The following is a 21,366-nucleotide window of genomic DNA, read 5'->3' on the forward strand; positions in this document are numbered from 1 at the left end:
AACATCAGCCCACACCTCTTGTCCCAGCAGAGAGAGGTCCATGGGAATGTGACAGGACACACAGAAGTCCTGCCCTTCCATGGCCATCTCAGGGCTCTGGATACCACTGTGTGTAACCACTGGAAGGGAAAAAAACCCTAATGTCATATCCTCAGCCTGCTGGCAGCTTTCTGAAGCTGAACACAGCCCGGATGACCTCGACTTACTTGTGGTTTGTTTTTTTTTTTTCTTCCTAGGAGATGATTTTTTCGTTTCTTCTGTTCATTTTGCTGCAGGTAAAGAACACCCAGAAAACATCATTTCTAGTGGTCAACCAAAGCCATTGTGTGAGATGATGAGATAAAGCACTGAAACATTCTTTTTTGGGATCAAGTTTATATGGTTGGGTTTTTTTTTCAAAATATAAGTGGTTCTTTGGATCTGTTGATTCTAACCTGCTGCTTAGAGGGTCAGGACTGTTAGAACTGGCCACTGGGAACCTTCTCTTGGAGAGGGTGGGCTGCATGAGATGATGCCAGCTCTTGCCCTCCATGCTTATTCCAACATGGAATGCATCTGCAGTCAGGCTGTGGGTTGTGGATCAGTCTGCAGAGGAATCTCTACTGCATTGTGATGCTGATGAACGCAGATAAAGTGAGGTGTTGGGCTGACAGCTGCTTTCTCTCCTGCAGTGCCACTCCACAGGGTGTTGGGGTGGTGGCCACGCAACTCCTTGCCCCTTCCCAATGATGCTTTGGCATCTCAGCTTCTTTTGGCAGAGCAAAAGCTGCCTGGCACTCAGCACTGCTGCTGCACCTCCTGTCCCCATGGCTGAGACAGACCCCAGGGCTTGGGGCAGCACCAAGTGCTCGATGACACACAGTGAAGTTCCAGTGTTGATTGCTCCAGCGCCACGATCTCCATCCATCCCTTCCCCCAACAAATGTGCCACTCCAGCACTTTTCTCAAGGTCCTGGCAAGATGTTGAGGCCTCATCATGCCTTGGAATAGTCCATTACTAACACTGTCAATAAAAACTGCGTGCTGTAAATCAATTTGAGACAGTGATGCACCAGTCAGTGCTCTTCTTAGAGGAGCAGGCACTTCCTCAAGAGGAAGATTCTGCAGCCTGACCTGGAGTGCGATCCAGAGCGTGTCCTTGACTCACCAGTGCTCAGGGAGGTCCCTCAAGGTGCTACAGCGGTGCCACCTCATGTTCCTGGGCACAACACCACCGGCTGTGGAGAGCTGCCCCAAACCCTCCTGTCAATCTGCCACAGCACAGGGCACGGTGACACCGTGCGGATACAGCTGGGGACAGCGGCATGGGGGTGCTCGGGATGGGTGCCACTCACCCAGGGGTGACACCAGCCCCGCGGAGCCGAGCCTGTGCCACACACGGCCCCCGGCGCTGACGGGAGCCTGTGCCACACACGGCCCCCGGCGCTGACGGGAGCCTGTGCCACACACGGCCCCCGGCGCTGACGGGAGCCTGTGCCACACACGGCCCCCGGCACTGACGCTCCTCGCGGGGACCGTGTGTGGCACAAGCTCGTGTCAATACCAGGAGCTGTGTGTGGACTCCAGGCAGTGTGGAATGTTCTGGAGCCCGAGTTGCGTGCGTGAGGGGTCGCTGTGAGGGGTCGCTGTGAGGGGTCTCTGTGAGGGGGTCTGTGTGAGGATCGTTGTCAGGGGTCGGCGTGAGGCGCCAGTGCGAGGGCCCTCTGTGAGGGGCCGCCCCACCGGCTCCCCCGCACTAAACGTGTCCCTCGCCTCTCGCCGTCCGCCCTCCCGTCGCCGCTCGCCCCCCCTCGCCCCCGGCCGCGGCCCCGGGCCCCTCTTCCGGCTTCCGGTGCCGGCGCTATAAGAGCGGCTTCCGCCTCGGGCCCGCGCCGGGATCGTGCTGCCGGTGCCGCCATGAACGCCCGCGGTGAGGGGCGGGTGCAGGGGGCACAGCGGTACCTCAGCCGTGGCGGGCGGTTACCGGGGAAGGGAGATGAGGAGGGGAGGTCTTGTCCATGGCGGGGATGGAGGTGGGGGGGAGCTCATCGTACCTTAGCAGCGTGTCAGGGGAGGGAAATTACCGGCGTGGGGAGGGGGTTACCGGGGGTATATAGTCCGGGGGGTGGGAGACTCATGGTTACCTCAGCAATAGGTCGGGCGGGGGGGAATTACCGGGGGCGTTCCCGGGACCTTACCGGGGCTGTGGGCAGGGATAACGTGCCCATTGCCGGGAGTGACGGGAGCCTCACCGTTACCTCAGCGGTGCATGGGATGGGATGTGTGTGTTACCGGGGCCGGCGCTCACCCTGCCCCGGCGGTGACCGTGCCCCGGCGTCCCGCAGGGCTGAGCACGGAGAAGGCCGTCGCCTTCACTCGGCGGCTGCGGGCCGAGCCGCAGTTCCTGCTGGCCCAGAACGTGGCGACATGCAACGACCCGCTGGAGGTGTGCCTGCAGCGGCAGGTGGTGCAGGACACGGTGCAGGTGTTCCAGCACGCCGTGCCCGCCGAGGGCAAGCCCGTCACCAACCAGAAGAATTCCGGTAAGGGCGGTCGGGGGCCGGGGGCGGTGTTTGGGGGCTGACTCCTAACGCTGATGGTGCTCCTGGGAGCCGCCGCTGCTCCAGAGCCCTTTGTCCGGGCTTGGGAGCAAAGTCGAATTCCTGCAGCATCCTCCTGAGTTAATAACGCACGTTAGACTTGCAACGTTTGCCTCTTTTCCCTTCTGCGTGGTGTAATCGAGAGATGTGCTTGCAATAAAAGGTTTCAGAACAGCTTCAGAGCTTTTTGGTGGTGTAGAAGCCCAGCCAAAGGCTCGAGGCAGAACTGTGTCATGGATCTCGTGGTAAAAGGAATTGTTGTGCAGCTCCTGAGCACAGGCGTTCCAGTTTAATTCGTGTTCCTTTGATCTCTCAGGGAGATGCTGGATCTTTTCCTGCCTCAACGCAATGCGTCTTCCTTTCATGAAGAAATACAACATTGAAGAGTTTGAGTTCAGCCAGTCCTATCTCTTTTTCTGGGATAAGGTACAGTCGTGTAGGTTGTTGTAGGGTTGCTTATGCAATCAGGTGTTAGTGTTGGGACAGAGCTGCTTTTTGGCTCCATTGTTTTAGCACGTACGAGAAGAAACTTCAAAAGTTCTTTAAAAATGGATTTTAAATGCAGGTGGTCAAGCAAAGTGGGACTTTCAGCTTGAGAAGAAAGTTGCCAAGCTGTTGATGTTTTGGAGTAGTGGAAGTCTTTTTTCTTCAAGAGTTCTGTGTATTTCAGAAGTTACTTGTTGGCGGTTCAGGGTAAACGTAACTGTAGCTCTGAGGTTTCAGTTGTGCTTGTGACCTCATGGGTGAGCTGTGTGCCTGCTTCTCCCCCTAAAGGAAATCAAGCAAATTTTGTACTAGTTTGGGCCAGGCTTCATTGCATAACTTCTGCTTCCCATTTCCTGTTCCCCTTCCCTCAAGCACTTTGTGAAGTCACTTCTAAATATTTAGTCTAACAAAGAATTTTATAGGGTAGCCCCTGGAATGCTGGAGGGGAAAATGAGGATGTCATTGGAAGAGCAGAAAGTTGCTTCATCTGTTCTGTACTTGCAAAGAACTGAGCAATTTTGCATAATATGTCAGACTTTAAAGGGTCTTTTTTTTTCATTTGTGTGTTTCAGGTTGAGCGTTGTTACTACTTCTTAAATGCCTTTGTGGAAACAGCTCAGAAAAAGGAGCCAGTGGAAGGAAGACTGGTGCAATTCCTGCTCTCCAACCCCACGAATGATGGTGGACAGTGGGATATGCTGGTTAACATTATTGGTGAGAGAAGTGGTCACAAGGAGCCCTACCTGAAACTGCAGCCTGGTTTGAGAAACGGGGAATGGAATAGATTAAAAAACTGAGCTTGAGACCTGGGAATTGGCTAAGGCACATGATGCCATTAACCACTGAATTTTTTTTGATCAAAGACTTTTTTGGGGTCAGATTATAAATCACTTTTGTATAGTCATGTTGATGATAAAAGCTCAGATGATCAACAAATAATTAGATAGCCCTGACTTTACATTTAATAAAAAGGTTCAGTCCCCTTTTCCTCCAGTCATCAACTCAACCTCATTTATTTTTACCTATGTACACAATCTTTAGGGCACATGGTAAGGAAAAAGCCACTGCTGGACTCAGGTGTGTCTACAAAGCAGGAGCAAAACTGCTTGGAGTTGCAGCCTGAAGTTGGTCTAAAGATCAGTGAGAAGGAATTGATGTGGAATGTGGCAGTGCTGGTCTTACAGTGCTCCAGCAGGAGCAGGAGCCTACGCTGCTGGAGATAATTACACCAGCACTCGATCTCATTTGTGTTGTGAAACAATGTGACACCTTTGTTAATCAACAAGCCAATAATACAAATTTAGAATCACAAAAGGAATTTGTTTCTTTGAAGCCTGGGGGTTCCTTTTTTCCTCATCCCACTGCTATAAATACTTAATCAGGGCAGAGATTTTGGCTGCTGCTGTTACATCCAGATACTTGCACGGTGAGATCTGTGAGTGGTTCTGTAATGTAGGAAGCCATTGAGCTGCTGCTGGTGTTTTATAAATGTTGAGGAGGAAAGGAGACTGGGAAGTCAGTTTTAACCTTAGGTAATTTACATGCAGTGGTTCATGGGAGGCCCAGTTCTTTAGAAGGTATTTCAGGAGATTAATTTCAAAGTAATCAAGTTTTAGTTTGGGTTTTTTTTTTTTTTTTTCCTGGTGAACGGGACTTCCTAAAACACTAATTAATTCAGAACTTTTAAGTGTTGAGTTAAATAATACTGAGTAGTTTAGGGATTCCACGTTCTGAGATCCCTGTGGAATGCAGATCAGAGGTCAAGATTTGGTCACAAATTAAAATGTAAGCTTTTGTACTTGTAACCTTTAAATAAGAGCCTTTCCCTTATAATCTCTGCATAAACCCAAACTCTCTTATTTCTCTCTCATTTCTTTTAGAGAAGTATGGTGTTGTTCCCAAGAAATACTTCCCAGAGTCTCACACCACAGAGGCTACCAGAAGGATGAATGAGATCTTGAATCATAAGGTAAAATTGATTTAGATGATTGAACTTAGGGGAGGGGGTGGGAATGAACCTGCTCCAAATATTCCTAACCACCTTACCCTTATTGACCAAAGCGTTAAATGCATCTCAGCAACTTAAATTTATTTACAAGCAGGCTGAAGTCTCAGCAAAGTGTGATGTTAATCTTGAAACAAGGAGCAGGAAGGTGAGATCACAGAAGATGTCCATTGTCAGGCTTTAGGAGCTTGAAAATACCTTTTGTGGTTTTAGTAGCAGTTTTTCCTAATCCTCGGATTTCCAAAGATTTCTTGACATGTGGCTGCTTAAATCTGTTTCTACAAAACCAGCACATGGTGTCTAGGTGTCTTTCCCACCCTTTCAGTATCTCATCTCCCTGTGTGCCAAGGTTTCTAGAGATGACTGCCAAATGTGGTGAAAAAGATGGAGGAAAAAAAAAATGTATTTTAAAAACGCTGCATGTTAAAAACCAGCTTTCAGTATGTAAGTGCACAGCTTTGTCTGAAGGAAGGTGTTAGCTCAGTCCCTGACCTGCAGAAATGAATTAGCCTGGGAAGATGCTGGTGTAGGTAGCTAGATGATAAAGGCAATTAAAACATTTTTTTACAGTGTGCTACATTTTTTCCAGTTTGTAATGCTGCGTGCTCAGGGAAAACTGCCTGCTGAAATCCACATTAAAAAAATGCAAAATACGTGGTGGAATGAGCTTGGACACTTTAAATGTTGTTAATGTTGTTCTAACCCTGAGCGTGGCAAAGCAGCTGGTCCTGAGGGAGCCCCATCACCGCTCCTGCCCTTACGGATGGTGACACTAATGGGAAACTTGTGCTGCTCTGAGTGCAGCTGTGCATGCAGTGGGGAAATGCCCCTTTCTCCTCAGCAGCCAAGAGATCAGTTATGCATTAGAGCTGCAAAATGAATGTGACAGTATGAAGAAAGTGTGTTCTGTCAGTCACAGAGGTGCTGATGTGTGTGGATGCTGTGGCATCACTTATGGGACTGAGAGAAATGAAGCTTTAAGAGTTTAATGGCTGCAAGCCTCACATCAGTGCTTGGAAATGGTAATTGAATTGTGACTATTTGTTAATTTTTTGGTGGCATTTTACTTTAACAGCATTCATTTATCTCGTTATTTTGTGATGAATCAATCTCTAACAAAGCTTCTGAAATATATTTTCATTTTGAAAACGTTATGAAGAGTAAAATAAGTGCTTAAAACAAGCAGATAGGAAGTCCCGAGAGTGATCAGGTGACAGCTTTCATAACCTTGATAACAAAGTGACTTTCTCTTTAAACAGATGAGAGAATACTGCTTGAGGCTAAGAAATATGGTGGAAAGTGGAGGAAGCAAAGGAGAACTTTGTGCTGCCATGGACATGATGATAGAAGAGGTAAATAAACTGGTGTGACATGAATCTTGGAACACAGGGCTGGAATGGATGAGATCCCTTACTTTTGTTGTGTAGCTGTTGGATCAGCCAAAACAAGTGCCTCTTGTTGCTTAAAGTGTTCTTGGAGCTGTTCAAGGGAGTTGGTTTTGCAGTGGCTTGTTGCTTACCTCATTCTGCGTTTTTCCAATCCTTCCAAACAAATATTTTGAATCCATATGTTTCAGAATGATGATATTTTACAGACATCTGCCCCTTGCTGTGGGAAAAGCTGCATTTTGTCTCTTGAGAGATCAAAACATTGGCCTGTCAGGCTCTTAAAAAAATCCAGGAAAGGTTGAAATTTGCATTCTTATGGCTTTGAATGCAAATCCTGTAGCACAAGTGTTGTGCAAGGTTTCCCCACAAGAGAGCAGAAAAGAACCACAAAAGGGAGATGTGTGCACAGGGCTGAGTCCAGCTCAGGGCTGATCCTGGGGGCAGCAGAGGAATGAATCGCAGCATGGTTCTGGCTGTGAATTGACTCCATCACTGCCAGTGTATCTGCAGTTCCTGAACCTCCTCCTGCTCACACAAACCCACATCATTTTTCTCATTCTGTGCTGCTCATAGTTGATTCTTAAACTGCCAAAAATAACTTAAACTTGAGGCTGTTTTAGTGAAACAGAGTCCGTGCACTTTAAAAAAATATGTATTTAATTCTCAAACATACAATGCCAAGTGACCCAGTGGTTAAATGTATGTCTTTAGATGAGTCAAGAATCAAATGTTTTGGTGTTGTGTGTTAGCTTTTTTTGCAATCCACTGAACATCACAGTTAGGCAGAACCTACCTAGGGATGTCTGCATTAGTTCCATATTGATTAATGTGTTTTGGGTTTTGGAAATTCATCTTTGCACTTCATGTGAAATTCTGTAGTTTCTTTTAATCTAATTGTAAGGGTAGGTTAAAAGAAGAAAACTGTTTTGTGTTCCTTGGGTTTCATCAAAACTGTTGTGAAATTCATGCCTTAAGAATAAGTATGCTGTGCTTTGAGCCTGCCCCAGAATGTTGTCAATCTGCACTTAGTTCAAAGGTGAATTATTGAAATTTACATGCCGTGTGTGTCCCAAAGCCCTTGGGGGATTCTGCAGCAGACATCAAAAGCTTCCTTGAGATGGTCATTCTTAGGGCAGAGACGCACAGTTCACTGCTAAATGTTTCTTTGTTTATTTATTGCCCTCTGACAAGAGATCCTGGAACTGACATGAAAGGTTCTTCACAGATTGCAGTGTGTCTGTTCTGTAAAAGGTTGTGTTTAATTCTCTGAGGTTAACACAGCATTTTCTCCTGCAGCACTAAAGGTGGTTTGCGTGTGTTTAGATGTCTATGAGAGGTATTGCCTCTGTGTTTTTGTGGCAAAGCAGAGCTTGGTTCTGTTCTGGGAGGTTCTTTTTGAGCAGCAAATCTTGGTTTGCTCCTGCTGGGAGCAGCACTCAGGCTGAAATGGGGCAGTTGTGGAACACAGGATTAAATATTCACTCCAGAACTGTATAAACATTCTTATCAAACCAGTGCCCAGCAGGTCAGAAGCTGAAATCAGCACAGCTCACGTGATAGAATTTTTCTTCCTTCACCCTTCTCCTCTGTAGACTCTTCCTTATCAGAAGTGTCCTCCTATGCCCCTCCTCATTCATTTTGGGGTTTAGCACAAGCCACTCAATCTTTCCTTATCACGCTTCTAGTTGTCACTAGGGCAATGTAAATCACCTTTTAGTTTAAATATGCTTATTTTGTTTATTGGTAGAGGAAGCTTGTGAGATATGAAAAGAAGGCCTGTGTTGGGTGTGGTGGCAAAACAATTGAGAGAGGTCATTCCAGGCTCCAGTGCCTCTGTTCACTGGAGACTTCTGTCTCCATCACTTTCCTTCCTCTGGCTGGAGCCCATTTGGTTGCTGCTCTCCTTTTAGGCATTTTTCTTGCTTATTTTGTGTTCACGGCCTCACCTCTCAGCGCTTGCAGTTATCTGAGGTAATGTGGGTGTAGCCACAGCAAATGGTACCTTTTGTGCAGTCTGTGCAAAATTAAATATTTATAGTAGTTCAGGGGTTTATATTTGCTCTTTACCATATTTATTGAGAAATGTGTGAGTTCCTGCAGTAGAAGCCTTATGCCCACACCCATGTTTCAACCTGTAATTAATCTTTTCACTTGTTTTCTTAAATTGCTCGGAGCAAGAACACCTTTGTTTAGCAGGAGCATTGCACTCCTTTTGCTGCCAGCACGAAGTGCACATTAACATTAAAGCCAGTTCTTATGGAACCTTAGGATCAGCTCCAGAAAGTGTTAAATTAGCTTTGGGAAAGGGGATTGTTTCTACTCTGCTGTGTAAGAGGGAAGCCTGCCAGGCTGGGAAAGCCGGCACAGACCACAGGAGCTGGATCCCAGCGCAGAAGGTGCAGCTGAGATTTGACTCCCTCTCCTCTTATTTTAAATAACCTGATGGTTCCTTGCAAGGAAGAGACTTGGACATAGATAGAGCTGAAGATCAGTGCCAGCTGAAATAAAACAGATTCAAACCTGATTAACTGTGATTAAATTCCCCGTCTCCAGAGTACCTGTGGCAGGTCCTGCTGTGTATCTCTAAGGATGCTCATGTGGTTACACTGCCAGTGTTGGCACATTTTCTGATAAGCCCTGTGAGAAAGTACAGCAGTGGTTCTGAAGTGCAGTTCTGTGTTCTGATTTACAGGGAGGCTGATGACTTGAAATCTGGTCAACTTTCTGTGCTAAAAATCCAAAGATAGCTGCCAGCTGCAAAGGATGTCACAGGCAGGGAGCTGGAATTAAATTGCATAACCTGCCAGCTCAGCCCTAAAACAGAGATGTTGTTAAATGTATTAAAACAGATGTGGAGATTAATCTGGGGTTTTGAAAAGAAGCAAAGGCCCATATTTTAAATCCAAATGAACATTACAGTAAAAAATGAATTAGTACAGGGGAAACACTGGGATAAAATGCCCACGTTAAAAGGTCTGGTTTGTCTCTGCGTGGGGCAAACCACCTGGTGGAGCAGCTGATGATGAATGGTCAAGCCTTTCGAGAATCTGTTTGATAAAGTTTCTTTGGCAGTGTTGGAGGAGCTTCAGAAATACTTACAAAATGTTGTAACGAGGCTGGAAAGTTTTCTGCTTTGGGCTGCTGCATTCCTAGGAGAACCTGGAATTTGTAAGCTTCTCTTTTGTCTGAGAACATGGAGTGTGAGAGTGAAGACAGAAGCTCTCTTGATTTTCCTGAGGCCTTTCAGATTGGTTTTGAACTGCTGAAACACCAAGATTTCAGGAGTTGAATGCAGATAATTGATGTGTGTGTGTGTTTATTCATGCGTTCAAAGGTGACCGTTAAGATCCCATTTCTCCATCTGGTTTTCACGTGGAGAGATCCATGCTCCAGTGGCATTGCTGTGGTAGGAGAGGCCCAGCTGCATGTTCCAGCAGGCTCACAGCTGTTTGCTTCTGTGGGCAGGTATTCAGAATAGTGAGCACTTGCCTGGGCAGCCCTCCGGAGACTTTCTGCTGGGAGTTCCGGGATAAGGAGAAGAACTACCACAAATACGGCCCCATGACCCCGGTGCAGTTCTACAACGAGCATGTGAAGCCTTACTTCAACATGGAGGACAAGGTTGGGGGTGCTGAAAACTTTCCAAGGCCTTTTTTTTCTTTTTTTTTTTTTTTTTGCTGCTGAACCATTTATTTTCCACTGTTAGCCGTGCCTGTCCCCCCTGTAGCTGCAGCACGTGGGATGGGCACCGCTTGCCCAAGTCAGTGTGTTTATTCTCCCTGTTGTGCTGTTTGTGCTCTACCCTTCAATTATCTGGGATCTTGTGTTGCAGTCCAGGATGGTTTTGTAATGATAAAATATGCAGTGATCTAATCAGTTGTAAAATGTCATAAGGCTGACATTAGAGAAGGAATAACACGCAGAGCTGCTCTGCCACAGTTACGAAGTGAACTTGTGAAACAAAACAAAAGAGCCCCAACAAACACAACCTTAAAAGACCTCTTATTTCAGCCAAGTGGCTGGTTTGCTAATGGAGCAGACAGCAGGCTGGGACAAAAAGCTATTCCCTGAAATCCTTCTGCATTCAATCTTCAAAGATTTCACTTAGGTTCCACCTTATTTTATGACACCTTGGTTTTTGGCAGATTTGTCTAGTGAACGATCCCCGACCCCAGAATCCCTACAACAGGCTCTACACCGTGGAGTACCTGGGCAACATGGCTGGAGGGAGGAAAACTCTCTACAACAACCAGCCTGTGGAAGTCCTGAAGAAATTGGCTGCAGCATCTATTAAGGATGGCGAGGTGGGTTTGGTTTCTCTTCGTGGATGGCACAGTGCAGCCCATGCCCTGTAAAACTCCTGGGATTTGGCCCAGGTGTGACCCTTCCTTCTCTTTGCAGGCTGTGTGGTTTGGCTGTGATGTGGCCAAGCACTTCTATGGCAAGCTGGGAATCAACGACCTGAATATGTGAGTAGAGGATCAAACCAGAATGTCATTTGGGATGCTCAGTGAGAACACGAACAGCCCTTTAGCTGATTTGTACATACTTTGGACTATATACCCCAAAAGAGTATATTTAAGTAATTCAGCAGCAGCATAGTTTTTTTTTACTTGTTAGTTTAATCTGAATCCTTTAAAGATGCAATATGAGTAGCTGTTAAATGTTCTTATTTAAATGTCTAATAGATGGTGAGGGAAACTCCTAAAGGGATCAGGGTTTGCATTTATTCTGACATTAAAATTGGTTGAACTCGTATGCCTGTGCAGTGGCTCCTGGCACAGGGCAGTCTCCTGACTCCCTGGCTTAGTCAGAACTCCCCCTGCATCCTTTCTCATGTGACTTCTTTATCTTTGTGCTAGATTCAATCATGAGCTGGTGTTTGGTGTCTCCATCAAGAACATGAACAAAGCAGAGCGGTTGATCTTTGGAGAGTCCCTGATGACCCATGCCATGGTCCTGACAGCTGTCACTGAGAAGGTAGAGTCTCCCTCCTGGAGTTCTAGCACTGACAGGGATGTGCTGGAGTATCCTGGCAGCTTCTTTGTGTCCTGGGCTCACTCAGAGTGTGCCACAAGGCCTTGTTGTTTAATTCCCGTTGTGTTGTTTGTGTCTGAGAGTTCAGAACTATAAATATTTAACAAGGAGGGAAGAATTTTAGACACGTCAAGAGACTTCTTTCCTTTCACCCACAAACTTTGATTGGACAACCCCTGCGTGGTTATTCCAGTCTGGTTTAGAGCCTAAAGCTCCTGTTAAAATGCTGGTAGGAGGCACTTTGGAGCAGGGTTAATCTCCTGCAGCTCCCTGGCATGTGATCTCTGACCTCTAATTAGGGAAGGGAAATGGTGTCCAGCACAGCTCTGTGGCAAGCAGCAGGCTGAGATGAATCCACAGCTAGATGTGCTCCTGGCACCATAACAAAGCGCATAATGAAGTTAAAAGAAGCATGCAAAAACTTACAACTTGGGGTTATCTGCAAAGTTGATGTTTCCATTTATTTCCAGAAGTTGTCATTATTAAAGTTTCTTTGAAGTGATCTCTTCCTGTCCAGCTTGACCTTGGCTTGAGAAATAACAGCTTGCACTGAACAAGTTTGCCTGAGCTGTGGAGTTTTGAGACTTGAGATGGAACTGCTGAGTCATAAGAATGTTCCAAGTTACTTTTTACAACTCAATATAGTTTTTTCCTGTTCTCTGCATTCTGAGCTTTTAACGCTTCCATTGTGCATCAGATTGCACAAACACTTCTCTAAATAGCTAACTGAAAACCAAGGAAAACTTTGTAGTTGGTACTTCTTAAAAACCTTAATCTGAAGGGGCTTTGAGAAACTGAGTTGTAAAATGTAATATTCTGGATTTACTTACGTTTTTATAAAACAGCTTTGAAGATTTTTTTTTAAAAAATCATATTACATTTTTATAACATCAAAAATAGATGTGGATTAAATGCACCTTTTGGTTAAAAAGTTACTGTATGTGAATGTTCTCCTCCTAATTTGAGAGCATCCAGAGTTGACCTCCTTGGTCTGGGAGCCCTTGAGTGTCCTGTCTTAAGGACTGTTCTCTCTCTCCGAGGGAGAACAGCAGCATTACAACAATATTCCATTCAATATTAAAAATGGACTTATGGGGTTTTTTTCAGGGTAGTTTTTTTGTATTAAAATACTTCAATTTTGCAGCACCAGACTTGGAGCTGTGTCCTTCAACTGGATTTTTCAAGGGCTTGCACTTGCTCTTACCAATGCTGTTCTGAATTCTGACAGTTCCTTGTTCCTTCCTCTGATTCCCAGTTCAGGCAAGTTGTGCATCCTGCATTTAATTTCCCCCATGCCCTGATGGGGGACAGGGACAGCAGCTTAAATTCTGAGTCAGTTAAGTCCAAACTAGAATTTAGTTAAATTTCAGCTTCCTGATAAAATAAATATTGATTGCAGACTCTCTTCTTTACCACGTTTCCTGATACTTTATTGAGGTATGTAGATGAGTATTTTATACAATGGCATTTCTCCAGCCATTAGGAAGAAACCATTGGGACTCAGGAGTGGAGTTCTGTTTTCCTGGTGCTGGATTTGGATGTGAGAGGGGTTGCCTGCTCAGTTGTGGCCTCTCCCTCACCACTGAATGTCATGGGCTTGTTTTGGCACAGGATGGGCAAGAAGATGCATTTGAAAAATGGAGAGTGGAAAACTCCTGGGGTGAAGACCGTGGCAATAAAGGTAATTTATAGTCATGAGAGCAGAAAGCAGAATGTTTGGAAATAAGGATGTGGAAGGGACAATCCAATGACCAGACTGGATTGTGTATGGAAGGCATGGGAAGATACTGATAGACTTCATCAAAAGGTCATATTTTATCAAACTTTACTGCTGCATTATCAATTTTTGTTAAGGTTGTTGAGTTTATTGCAGGGAAGCTGCTGATACTCTTAAGCTTTGATATCAGTTTCTGTTGATCCCAAGTGAACTCCCAGCTATTATCTCTGCCAAAAACCCCAGCAGCTGCAGGAGTTTGCTTTCCCTCTGTCACACTGGTCAGAACCTTGGCTGTTATGTTGCTCATAATCCTTTGCTGCAGAACACAAGTGTGGAAAATCTGGTAGCACTTGTCCTGTGAGGCACCAGGAACCTCCTGCGGGTCTGGAACCAGTCTCTTCACCATGGATAAAAGTTTGGCCATATCAATGAAATAGGATCACTTCCAAGGACTGCACTGTCTAGGAATGATTTTCCTTTCTAGTACAAAAGGAGAAATAACAGCTTCCCTGCTGTTTTTAAATGTACTAAAGCTTTTGGAAACTGGGAATGACCACAGGATGTTTCTCTGCTGGTCTGAGGGGCAGCTCTGAGTTCCCCAGCCCTTGGTGAGTGGGGCTGGTGGTGTGAGAGCTTCCCTGCTTTGCCCTGCCAAGGCCAGGCAGATTTTCCTACGTGGGGTGGAGGAGAGCTCTGTGTTTTTTGTCATCTCCTGAGTGAGACAGGCTGGATGTGGGCTCAGCCGTGGCACAGCCTCAGTGGTGACTGTGCCAGGCCAGACTCTGTGTCCCTAGGAATAACAATCATTGCTGGCCACATTTGTCTGCTGCATGTTAATCCCAAATGTGCTTGTAAGATTTGGTGGGACAGAACTTTCCCAGGATGTCTTGGTTTTCTTCTGGGAATAGACTATTTTTGGAGAACTCCATTTTAGGATGTGGTCTTATTTATAAGCTTTTCAATAACATGAACAACTTAGAGGAAAACACAGAATACTCCTGGAAAAGTGTCATAATTTATGTTGTGGCCTCTCTTGGTCTTGCAGTAGTTTCTGTTCTGCGTTAACTGTATCCATTCACAGTAAAGTATTCCAATAAAAATCTTCAGACTTGACAAAAGTTGACATTCAGCCTTCAAGGCTCAGCAATATGGCAGTAGTGACATGTTCTTTGGGATGTTGGATTAAATAAAGCCAGATCAGTGCTGAGGTAACATCAAGGGCACAGGGCAGCAGCTGAACCCTGACACTGCTGGGCTGGGTCTGAGCCCAAATCCACGCTCACTTCTCAAGGATGAGTTCTAGAGCTCTGTAAGAGGAGCTGGTTGTTCCTTTGAAATAGAATAGGAGCCTGGGGTGACTTGAATAAACCCTGCCCTATCTTGTCCCCATGGCTTCTCTGTGGACTTTGCTGGGTGAGTCACTGTCCCTTATCTGCTTTGTACCAGGGGACACCATCATCTCGGGGAAGTCTTGTTCCCTGAGGATGCTTTTGCTCAGGGAATTGCCTGGAAAAGTGCCTTGACAGAAAATCCCATCAGAAGTAGGAAGCTTGACTCTATTTCAGACTGTGTTTTTTCAGGGAGCTGAATCCTTGAATGATTTTCTTGGGTATGACCAAATGAGCTGCTCTGGAGCAAAAGGCAATTGGATGAGTCCTCCAGGGCTCCTTCCCAAACACTGGGAGAGGTAACTGAGAGTCACAGAATCTTTTAGGCTGGAAAAGCCCTTTTAAGGTCCAAAAGAGTCCAACTGTTCACCCAGCACTGCCAAGTCCCCACAGATCCATGCCCCTAAATGTGACTTCTACACTTCATTTAAATCCCTTCAGGGACTGTGATTCAGCTTGGTGGGGTTTCTTCTCCTTCCTGCCCTGATTTTCCACTCTTCAGTGTCCAGTAGTAGCTGTGTAGGAGGGTGAGGACTCAGAGTTTGTCTGAGCTGTCTTGCAGTGCCACTCACTGAGTCTGTGTCTCACTGTGATAAGATTTAAGATTTTTATCTTATCGGCCTTGTTAAGGAATTGGGAAGCTGTGTTTGGGTAAGTCCAGCCCAAAATAACCAGATTCCCACATCAGTGAAGAGTCAGCCAAGAATGATGCTAAACTTGGCACATCCCAGCTGGGTGTGGGGGATAGGAGTAAGCCCCAGCTCCCAGGATTTCTTGGACAGGGTGATTGAGGGTCCAGCCTGCACCGAAACCCCGGGGACAGGACTTGAGTCATTAAATAATGAACAAACAAACAACTCTTTTTTTTTTTTTGTGAGGAAAGAGCAGTCATTTTTCATGTGGGGTTCCCTGTTTTTCCAAGTACACTCCAGGGTGCCAGGGGTCACCTGTTTCCCCTGTCAGGAATGGTGCAAGCCTGGAAAGATTGGGACTCCTGAGTTGGGAATTATGGGATGGAATCAGTTACGTGTTCACACTCCAGAGTGGGCAGAATTGAAATCTTGTGGTCCTGCTTGTCCTGGAGAAAGGGAGCCCCTGTGAACCAGCCCAGCTTCGCCTCTCCTAAATATTTAGTAATTACATTTTTATCTGTTGTACAAGTGTTTCTGGAGCCCTGTGTGCTTTTCTTCGAGGAATGAGCACAGCTGCTGACAAACATTGCTTGTTTTCTGAGGTAAAAAAGTCACTTCCCAATCAAATATTTCCTTTCTGTTTTACTGGCTCTTTTTCAACCACACAGGCAAGTTTAATTATTCTGAGTAGTCTTTTGTTCTGGAGACACACAGGACGTTATTACCTAACTTGAACCCAGCTTATCCCATCGGATATCTTTTTTTAAAAGCAAGGAAAAGGGGAATACTAAATCACACTGTGGAGAGGGGTCCATCTGCTTGTTTTGGCATGAAAGGAGCTTTTTTAGGATGCATCTCCAGCTAGAGGTCAGCTCCCTTTGGGCTTTTCGTGTCTTGTATTGGCTGTTGCTCTCCTGCAGGAAGGCATTTCAAGGATTTATCTGTGGGCACCCGGTGTCTGTTTGTGCATCTCTCACCCCAAAAGTGCCCTGTGACAGAGGCTCTGTTTGTCTGCACAAGCACAGCGTGGCTTCTCCAAGGCTCTTTGGGGACTTTGAGGGGCTTCCCAGGTGTCTGTAGGATCTGTGTGTGGGGGTCTGCACTGCCCAGGCCTCCCCAAACCCGAGTTATTTGCATGTTCTGGAGTCGTGCTCGGCGCTTCCTCCCCGCTCAGACGCCGCGATCCCAATCGGCTCCGAGGGACAGGATGTCAGAGGCAGAGTTCATTAATCCTCCCGGGGTGCAATTACTCCTTGGCTCTTGGGAGTGAGAGGTTTTTGTGTGTCCCAAGAACTCATATCCTGAAGAGAGGATAATCAAGGCAGCTCCCTTTGGCAGTGTTTCCAAAATGGCTTCTAGCTCGGGTTACAGTTGATAGGGGTTTTAATTTATGGGATTATCTGATCTCTTGCTTTAGAAACAAGATGGTGGAGATAGATGCATTTATTGTCCATATTCTTTGGGCATTTTCTTGTTTCATTTGATTGTGTGATGATACAATATAAGGATACGAGGAACTTTATTACATAAAGCCTTTTCATCTGTCTCCTAAATGCTTCCTTTTCCACAGCCACTCTTATTCCCAGTTCGCTTGGAATAGCTTGTTTCCAATGGCAGCTCTCTGCTACAACCTCTGAAGTGACTTCCCTCACTCCCAGTTCAAAGGGTGTTCACTGTCATTTTCACACTAAGGGAGACAATTAGGATTTGCTTCAGCCTAAGTGTGATTTAAATGGCTTTGAGGAAAGCAGTGGCTGCCTCCTACTGCAGAAACTAAACCAAGCAAGTTTTCTTAGAACAGGTTGATACTCACCTGGAAAATTCTAAAGCTTCAAATAATTTTACATTCTGCCTTAAATTAAGGCTTTGTAATTCCCTTGAGTATTCTCAATGCCCATTTTAACAGGGCAAACATAAATTATGGATATTCTGGCTCTTGTTTTTCCTGGTGGGCTTCTTGCCTGACCTTTTAGTGCACACGAAGTACATCCTGTATGTTAACTTCCTCGAGATGTTTTTTGGTGTGTTTTGAGAGATAACCAGTGTGACCAGGCCCTGTTTAACGCATCATTCATAGGTGAGGCTTCTCTGTGGCTGCTTTCCTGCAGTGGCTCTGTGCTGTGATGCTCTTTTCCCCCCAGGTTACCTGATCATGACCGATGACTGGTTCTCCGAGTACGTGTACGAGGTGGTGGTGGACAAGAAGCACGTGCCCGAGGAGATCCTGGCCGTGATGCAGCAGGAGCCCATCGTTCTGCCAGCCTGGGACCCCATGGGGGCTTTGGCCAAGTGAAGCACGGAGCATTTGCCTCCTCATGGCCATCAGAAGTAGCTGCAATAGAGAATTCAGTGGTCGGAAGCCATAGCCAAACGATAACGAGACCGAGCCCTCGGCCTGGTCCCTATTCCTGAAATGTAAGTTAAGGATCCTTGGGAAATAGCGCTTCACTGATCCAAGCTCTCAGACAGGCTGCTCCAAAACCCAAAGGGGAAAAGGAAAAAAAAAAAACCTCAGAATGAAAGCAGATAAGCGCTGTCAATGGCAGTTTGATTTTACCTTAAATTTTTAATGTGAATCAGAGTAGTAATGTAGTAAAATTATCTTTCCCTAGATAAAAAGGGCATTAAAGGCCCTTTAGTTAATTAATAGTTAGGTGATTGTTAGAGCAAACATATTGAGATTATTAACCAATTATGGTATGACTTGTCCTATAAACTCCCCAAAAGTATTTTATATATTTACAGTTTTTAGTTTTGCTGAAATTTTGGAGGGGACAGATGAATTGGAACTGCTAAAAATGACCTTTAGAAAATTTTCTCTTCCAGCAGAATTGGGGATGGAGAACGGTTTCCTTGAGGTATCCAGTTCCACTTGGTTTTATTTTTCCACTATTGAGTTGGGACTGGATAACCCCCCCCAAGGGCCAGTGCTATGTCTGTGTGCACAGGAGCGCTATTTTCCAGTTATTTTAGCAAGAACAACCATAAATATGTTCACAGGTGGAGTTAGTGTCATGCTCAACAGAAAAACCAACGTTTTAATTGCTGCATTTTATTTGGTTGTTTTAAAAAACAAGATGGTGCTATGAAGCTTTTGAATAAACACTTTCTAAAGTGACTGGGACAATTCTGGTTTCTTTTTTTTAAAGAGGTGCACGGAGCTGATGGAAGATGTTGGTGAGCTGCAGTGAGGGTGTGGTGCTTCCATCACAGACCTTTAACAGAAATGGGTACAGAAATGTCAGAAATGGCACTGGTGGAGCCGATCCTCCTTTGGGCAGGGGGATGGAGCAGATGATCCTCAGGGACCCTTTTGGGGTCTCATGCACAGTCTCCACTTTGTGCTGTCACTTGAGTGGAGGCAAGAAAACAGTTCCTGTGCTCCCTGGTGGCTCTGACATGGAGCCAGATCTCTTGGAGAGCTGGGCTATGAACAATATTTTCATTATGACTAATGCATGTGTTGTTTTGGGTTTTTTTTTCCTCTTCCAAAAGGTCAGTAATTTTAGTCCTTTGAGATCTTTTCTGCTTATGACTTTAACACCAGTTCTTCTGTTTCCTGTCTCCTATCTATGAATACGCTATCGGCCAAGGAGAATTAACTTTTTCTCTAGAGTTTAACTGACATTTTTGTTGCTGGTGGTAGCACTGATGGGGATTGAGCTTGATAAACCCCATACTGATTCCAAGCCAGTTTTTGTTGGTTTCAGTATTTTAAAGTATTGTCCAGCCTGTGCTTATCTCCCCAGTTCTGGCCCAGATATTTCCCTGTACACTTTATACAATAGTATTGTGGGTTTTTTTCCTTTCCTTCAAGTAAGCACAGAAAATCCACATGGCTGAAACACGTTATGGGGAACGAAGCCAATCTGGCAGCAACACTTCTGCCTTCATGCCCTGCAACTTTTTATGTTCTTTCCATGGTGGAATTGGGAAGGGGAGCGGGGGAATGCAGATGCCAAGGTGAGAGCTGTGGTTTTTCCTCTGGGGGCCGTTGAACAAAGTGTTCTGAGGTTTGTGCTGGTGCCAAGTCAAGGCCATTCCTCTGCCTGTGGGAGAACAGCCAAGGAAATATGGGTAAGGATTGGTACCTGCAGGCTCTTGTTATCCATAAACACCCTACAGGTGCCTGGGGTTGTTTTTAACCTGTGGTTGGAAATGTGGGTAAAATCTGGGAATGAAATGATTCCTTTTTACTGGGTCGCTCTGCCCTTTTGTCCTGAGGGAAAGCTCACTGCTGAGATCAGCAGCCCCCAGCTAAGGCTGGAGACAGCTGAGTGATGATGGAGCTGCCATGGGCTCCCCCCCCCGAGCCTGAGGAAGTGCTCAGGGTCCTGCACAGCTGGATGGATCCAAGGAGAGCCTCAGCCTCTTCCCAGGTGTGTGGGGGACAGTTCACAGCCAGGGATTGTCCCCAATGAATTGTTCCAGCACTTCTCCAGAGCGTGTGCTGGAGGAACAAACCACTTAACCCCTGTCAGTTCGCAGGAAATGGTTCAGAGAAGATAAAAAATTAAACTTTCCTAGGGATGGAATGGAAGTAATGTGGGAATAAGCCTGGTTTGCTGCTTTGTTGTCACTCAGCAAAGAAAGCTCTGTGAATTGTAGATCCAAACTATGAAAAAATTAACATACAGCTGGTAAAAAGATGATTTGGTTAGAATAAAAAAACAATTAATGCCCACTGTACTTCAGTGCTGATTTCTCCCTTAGTTTATATATATCTCCTTTGCAAAGCCTTACCTTTAGGTTGCTGAGGAACCAGCTGACTGAATAGTTTCCTTTTCCATGCAGTTTTCATGTGAGAATTCAAAGACGGTTCCCCTGACAGGGGGCAAATATTGACAAGATGGTATTATGAAAGTCAGCTCTCTCAGATTAAGCAAGTGGTAGAAAATAACAAATTCCTAATGAGGGAACTGAGGAGAGGTTATGTGTAATGGTGGTTTGTGGGTTCTAGGAATCAGATTTCCCCACTGGAATGTGCTTTTAAAACAGTTGTAGTGGAAATAACAAAACCTCTCCAAAACTCATCCAACTCCCAGATGTGCATCCCAGCAGTGTGGAAAATAGCAGGGAAGGGCAATCAGAATTTCTTTTATCCCAAAGCCAATTGTAATAGCTGCTAAATGTAGTCTGATTGCTAACTAAGGAAAGATGAGAACAAACAAATATTTCAGGATGTTTGGTTTGTGTTATTTGGAAAATTGTTCCAATCCTTTTATTGGCAGTGAATCAGAGACGCTTGCAGAGCCATCGCCGACCTCATGGTACAGTTGGTGCTACTTTTGTGAGGTCATTTCAGTGATGATTCCCATCCTTGTGCTGGAATCTGCAGCTGCTTTATCTATGTGTCTTGTGTAAAGTCCATTTTCTTTCTCTTTTCTTCATGCTTTCCCTAAATCATCAGAGTTTCACCCACCAATGCCCAGATTTCATGAGATTCTGGAGGTGGCTCAGGACAGCCCTTGAAAGGTTTTTCACTTATGAGATAAATAAGGTGTCATGAGGTTAAGGGGTTTTGCCTGAAATCTCCAGTCTGTTATTTCTATTATGTCCCAAAGGCTCCAGACTGTTTGGCAAGAAATTCAAAACAAAAAAGAAAAACCAACACAAGAAAGCCAAAAATCCAGTAACTGCTGCAGAAGACAATAATGAAAGAAACACCTGAGCAAAAAAGGCCAGGTAAGGCATAAAAACCCTGCTTTAAGCAGAGACTGAAACAGAGAAAAAACTCAGACAAGGGTCATGATCTCTCTAAAATTTTTAAAAACCCAAGTTGTTAACTATGGGATGAGCAGAGGGGCTCTCAGCAGAGAGAATTTATTTCTTGTAAGAGAATAGGAAAAGTGAGTTTGGAAAACCCTTTCCAGTCTCCCAGCAGTAATGAGCAGGAAATCTGTTTGCAAAGTAAAGGTGCGGATTCCTTGTGCCATCCACTCTCCCAGGAAAGGAAAAATGCTGCTCTCCAGAGCACGGGGTCTGATCCACAGCTGGATAATTGCACATTAAAACACTGCTGTGACCTCCAGGAAGGTTCAGAGAGGGAGGCACGGCAGGATCTGTCCTTGGGAACCTCCCGGAATAGGACAAAAGAGAGGGAAGGCTGTGGAGGAGAATCCCAGGCAAGGACA

At 45.4% G+C, this 21,366-nt stretch overlaps 1 protein-coding gene across 1 annotated transcript; it reads left to right on the forward strand.

Moving 5' to 3' along the window:
* The first annotated feature begins 1,814 nt into the window (after positions 1-1,814).
* Positions 1,815-18,350, forward strand: BLMH (bleomycin hydrolase). Its single transcript, XM_040082628.2, has 12 exons — positions 1,815-1,909; positions 2,325-2,522; positions 2,896-3,005; positions 3,638-3,779; positions 4,946-5,034; positions 6,330-6,422; positions 9,924-10,079; positions 10,604-10,762; positions 10,860-10,927; positions 11,321-11,438; positions 13,107-13,176; positions 17,374-18,350. Exons 1-12 carry the CDS (start codon positions 1,897-1,899, stop codon positions 17,523-17,525), a joined length of 1,368 nt encoding a protein of 455 aa, XP_039938562.1. The 5' UTR covers positions 1,815-1,896; the 3' UTR covers positions 17,526-18,350.
* Positions 18,351-21,366: the final 3,016 nt, after the last annotated feature.

This window comes from Hirundo rustica, chromosome 19 (genome assembly GCF_015227805.2).
Source record: "Hirundo rustica isolate bHirRus1 chromosome 19, bHirRus1.pri.v3, whole genome shotgun sequence".
Classification (NCBI taxonomy): Eukaryota; Metazoa; Chordata; class Aves; order Passeriformes; family Hirundinidae; genus Hirundo; species Hirundo rustica.

Excerpts from the sequence above, each read along its gene's own strand:
- BLMH (XM_040082628.2), top strand. Across the intron at positions 3,006-3,637 it reads ATCTCTTTTTCTGGGATAAG|GTTGAGCGTTGTTACTACTT; the intron begins GTACAGTCGTGT and ends TGTGTGTTTCAG. Across the intron at positions 11,439-13,106 it reads TGACAGCTGTCACTGAGAAG|GATGGGCAAGAAGATGCATT; the intron begins GTAGAGTCTCCC and ends GTTTTGGCACAG.